A 4,424-nucleotide genomic window follows, 5' to 3' on the forward strand; every position below is an offset into this window, starting at 1 on the left:
CAGGAAGAAAGCTTCCATTTCAGTTGCATGGGAGTTTTTATGCAGTTGGAGATGGTCTGTTATTACGGTAAATTTGTTGGAAGTGTATTATAAGCTTAGAAATCTCTAATTTCTGCATAGAGCTTTACAGTAGTTCTAAAAGGCTCACAGACATGTCATTTGAAATGAATGGAATACTTATTTTTACCCTTCACAGCTACAGGGGATCAGAAGCAAGCTCAACAGGCACAGCCAACGTCAGCGCTGCCGCCAGTTCAGCCGCAGCCTCAGAGTCAGCAGCAGGCCCAGCCTCAAGTGCAGAACCAGAATACCCAGCCTGTGCCGCTGGCCCAGCCACAGGCACCTCAGCCAGCACTTCAGCCTGAAACTCAGACCCAGGCTGAATCTCAGACTCCAGCATCTGTTGACTCTCCAGTCACACCTGAAGCACAATCATCTAAATCTCCAGTTCAGTCTCCAGCCCAGACCCAGGCTCAAGGGCAATCTCCAGTGCAAGTCCAGAGCCAGCCGCAGACTGCAATCCTTCCACAAGGCCAGTCCCAAGTCCAGCCTCAGCAACCAGCTCAGGTGCAGACTACAACCCAACAACAGATTCAGATGCAGCCCCATGCTCCCATACAAATTCAAGCTCAGCTGCAGCAATCACAACCTCAGGTTCAGACTTCGGTCTCAACCCTTCCAACTACTCAAAGTTTAAATCAGGTTCCTGTGCAATCCCCAACTCGTCCTCAGCTGCAACTTCAGCAGCCTCCAACAAAAGTTATTACAGTGCCTCAGCTTCAGCAACAAGTCCAAGTTCTCTCTCAGCTCCAGTCACATGTTGTGGCTCAGATACAAGCCCAACAAGGCAGTGTGCCCCAGCAGATCAAGCTTCAGTTACCTATTCAGATCCAACAAACTAGCCCAGTACAGGCTCACCAGATTCAGAATGTGGTAACAGTTCAAGCAGCTAGTGTTCAGGAGCAGCTGCAGAGAGTTCAGCAGCTCAGGGAGCAGCAACAGAAGAAAAAGCAGCAACAGATAGAAATTAAACGTGAGCACACCCTTCAGGCTTCTAATCAAAGTGACATTATCCAGAAACAGGTAAAGTTAACAGAAGGAAATGAAAACTTAATTAATGAAACAAATCTCATTTGAAATGCCTGTTCTTGTTAACAATGTTAATACATTTGATAGGCAGTTAATTTGATTCTTTCAAAGTTAGTGCACGATTGCTTTTGGCAATTTAATTAAATATTCTAAGTTAATTCAGCACATCAAGTCGATTGTACCATGTTTGCAGTCTTCTGGTACCTTGATTCAACTTACCACTCGCTGCTGGGACAATGTATCTTTATTCTCAGTTCAGGAAGGATAGGTTGTAGATAGGAGAGCTGATGTTCAGAACACATGTACAGAACTTTCATTGTCTGCTATAGGAAACTGAGGTTTACAAGAGGTATCTGAAATGTAATATTGTTGGACGGCTGCAGGGCTTAAAAAAATACATATATATATGTATATATAAAATAAACTCTTACCATTTTTTAAATAAAACAACCAGTCACTGAAGAAATACTGTCAATTTACATTTAATCCCTAGGTTTAAACTCAACATAAGCAAAATATCCTACTCTATATGGGGAGTGGAGGTCGTGTTAATTTTAATTTTCAATTTGTAAATAATTGCTTTAAACAAGCGCTGCCCCCCCTGATAAAATCAGTTTTATTTTTTTCACTTACTGAAATAAATAACACTTCAACTTTTTCTTGAACCTAGGAAATATCCTGGTTCTCCCAGTAATACTGTGAAATACTGGATGAAGTTTTCATATTTTATTTTGGATTCTGTATCATCCTGCAGGTGGTTATGAAACAGAATGCTGTCATAGAACACTTGAAACAGAAGAAGACACTGACTCCAGCTGAGAGGGAAGAAAATCAGAGGTGAATATGCATCATAGTGCACATTTAGATTTGAAAGTTTTACATTTATAATATCTTTTAATGGTGGTATAATAAAACACTGGTTTGTAAAAACCTGCTTAAAGAAATTTTGCTATTTTAAAATAGGTTAAAGTAACACTCAAAAGTAACTTTCATAATTATGTTCTTAACTTTAAGTAATTGAATCCTGTATATTCTCAATTTTATTTTTGATTTTATTTTCTTAAGTGAAATTTGGTGTTTGGAGCTGGCCACAGTTTTTAAATTCAAGGTAAAAACCTTCTTTAAAGGAGCACAGAATGGAGAATTTATTGTTCTGTTGCAATATTGTTCTGGGTTTTGTTTGTCCTTTAACATGGCTGTTTATTTCCATCCTTGTCCACTGTACATCCCACTCCACAGAAAGAACTGAAGAGTTGGAAGATAGTGGTGTTCAACAAGCGAGGAGATTTTATGCTTGAAGCTGCTAATCACAGATTTGGAGTGTTTGTCATGTCTTGGGCTTATTTTTACTCCTTTTCACTCACACAGTTACTTCAATTGGATAATCACAAGTGTGTGTGGTCAGAGAGTAAGAAAAAGAATAGTGTTTTTTATAAAAACTTGATCATCAAATCAGAGTACAAGCTTAGTCGATTACAACAGTATCAGTAGCTGCTACTTGCTTAATGATCACAGTTACATAAAGAATAAGATGTGTTGTCATACACTCTTTGTTTAATGGTGTCAGGCAGACAAATGGGTATTTAGACTGGTGGAAGTCCAATTTAAAAAAAAAAGAATTCTAACTAGCTTGGTTCATAGTGCAGCTGTCTTTTCTTCTCACTGATCTTTTTCTTCTCCAAAAATGTAGTTTTGAGTATTTTACCTGGTGAAAAAAACAGAGTAAACCAAATAGATACAGTGCAGGTAGGAGCAGCAAAGTAAACAAAATTGTATGGCCCTACAAAGGAGCTGGAATATTACAAATGTCATCAAAATACAGATGTGTATCAAAATAAAATATATCTGAGCCCAAGACTACAGAGTTGGCAGCAGCTACTTGTCTTGGCCATTGCTATTTTGTTGTTTGCTTTCAGCTCATATGTCAATGGGAGATACTTTTCATGGTCACTCTGGCAACAAGAAGCATTTAGTTTTCTAGTGGGTTTGAAATGGAATGAGAAGTGAAAAGTAAATTCAAAAGAACCAAAATACCAACATTAATCCTGAGTTGTCATTATTGAAGAAACTGGGAGCTGCTCTATAGTGAATTCTCCACACTGAAAAATATTTGTCATTCCTTATACCAAAACACAAAAAGTTAGTAATATTTGGTGGTCACTGGAGAGTGGAAATGTATGTTTTAGAAGCAGAAGAATAAGAAACAGAATCTTTCAAACATGTTTGTGGAAACTGAATTGAGTGAAAGGATTTCTCATTGTGCTAAAGCCTAAGCTTTGTTTGGAGTTTTATAGGGGAAGGGGAAGGAACAATTAGTACTCAGATCAGTTAAATGAAATTGGACTGGCCCTCTTGAGTCTAACTAGGGACTTGATCTCTCCCAGTGGTGTTCCAGTAAATAAGATGAGTGGGAGCAAAGTGCATTACTAAATTTACCTTGCATATCTTCAGTGTTGTAACAATTCATCTTGCAACTTGGAGAGACTGGAGAATTAAATGATTCTGCATTCTCAACTGGGGATAAATAGGCAGCCTCAGCACAATGTACTCTTTCTTTATTTCTTCCCCAGAATGATTGTGTGCAACCAAGTGATGAAATACATTCTGGATAAGATAGACAAAGAAGAAAAACAGGCAGCTAAGAAACGAAAGCGAGAAGAGAGCGTAGAACAGAAGCGTAGTAAACAGAACGCTACTAAGCTCTCAGCTCTGCTTTTCAAGCATAAAGAACAACTGAAAGCTGAAATATTGAAAAAAAGAGCACTTCTGGACAAAGATCTACAAATTGAAGTGCAGGTAAGGATGGTTATTCTCAAAGGCTTGATTTGATTTCCAGCTGAGGAGAACGTTTCTGTGTTAATCTGTAATTTATCTGTTTGCTCAGTGAGTTTTTAAAGAAACACACAGGAAGAAGTTCTGGTTGTGGCTGCGTGGCTCTCTGCGAAGCCAGTACATGTCCTTGTTATGCTGCTTGTTTTACATCTGGACTGAAATTACCTCGTTTCCTGAAACAGCTTCTGATAAATTACAGCCAAATGGGTCATAGTAGGCCAAGAGTGTCATCCCTTAATGTTTGAATTGTAGATTAAGCATATTAAAACATTTGCATATTTAAATGGCTTTAATTATTTTCTTTTGGTTATGCATGGGAATTTTATGTCTAGATTTTAATCCTGTCCTGGAATAATCATATGAAGTGCCTCCCTCTCTATTTATTCATTTAATATACTTCAGGAGGAGCTAAAGAAAGACTTGACTAAAATTAAGAAAGAAAAAGAAAAAGCCCAGGCGGCTGCTGCTGCAGCTGCTGCCGCAGCCGCTGCAGCCGCCGCCGC

General features: G+C 38.7%; 1 protein-coding gene across 1 annotated transcript in view; it reads left to right on the forward strand.

Moving 5' to 3' along the window:
• The window catches only part of LOC104522307 (nucleosome-remodeling factor subunit BPTF), a gene marked incomplete at its 5' end in the record, with an annotated part of 55,415 nt that overhangs the window by 40,924 nt on the left and 10,067 nt on the right, over window positions 1-4,424 (forward strand). Inside the window, 5 exon segments of the mRNA XM_029084170.1 lie at window positions 197-294; window positions 334-1,083; window positions 1,844-1,926; window positions 3,660-3,885; window positions 4,324-4,424. The exon segment at window positions 4,324-4,424 is cut by the window's right edge and continues 1 nt beyond it. Coding sequence (XP_028940003.1) covers window positions 197-294; window positions 334-1,083; window positions 1,844-1,926; window positions 3,660-3,885; window positions 4,324-4,424 — 1,258 coding nt within the window.

Source organism: Antrostomus carolinensis, unplaced genomic scaffold (assembly GCF_000700745.2).
Source record: "Antrostomus carolinensis isolate BGI_N321 unplaced genomic scaffold, ASM70074v2 scaffold20383, whole genome shotgun sequence".
Lineage (NCBI taxonomy): Eukaryota > Metazoa > Chordata > Aves > Caprimulgiformes > Caprimulgidae > Antrostomus > Antrostomus carolinensis.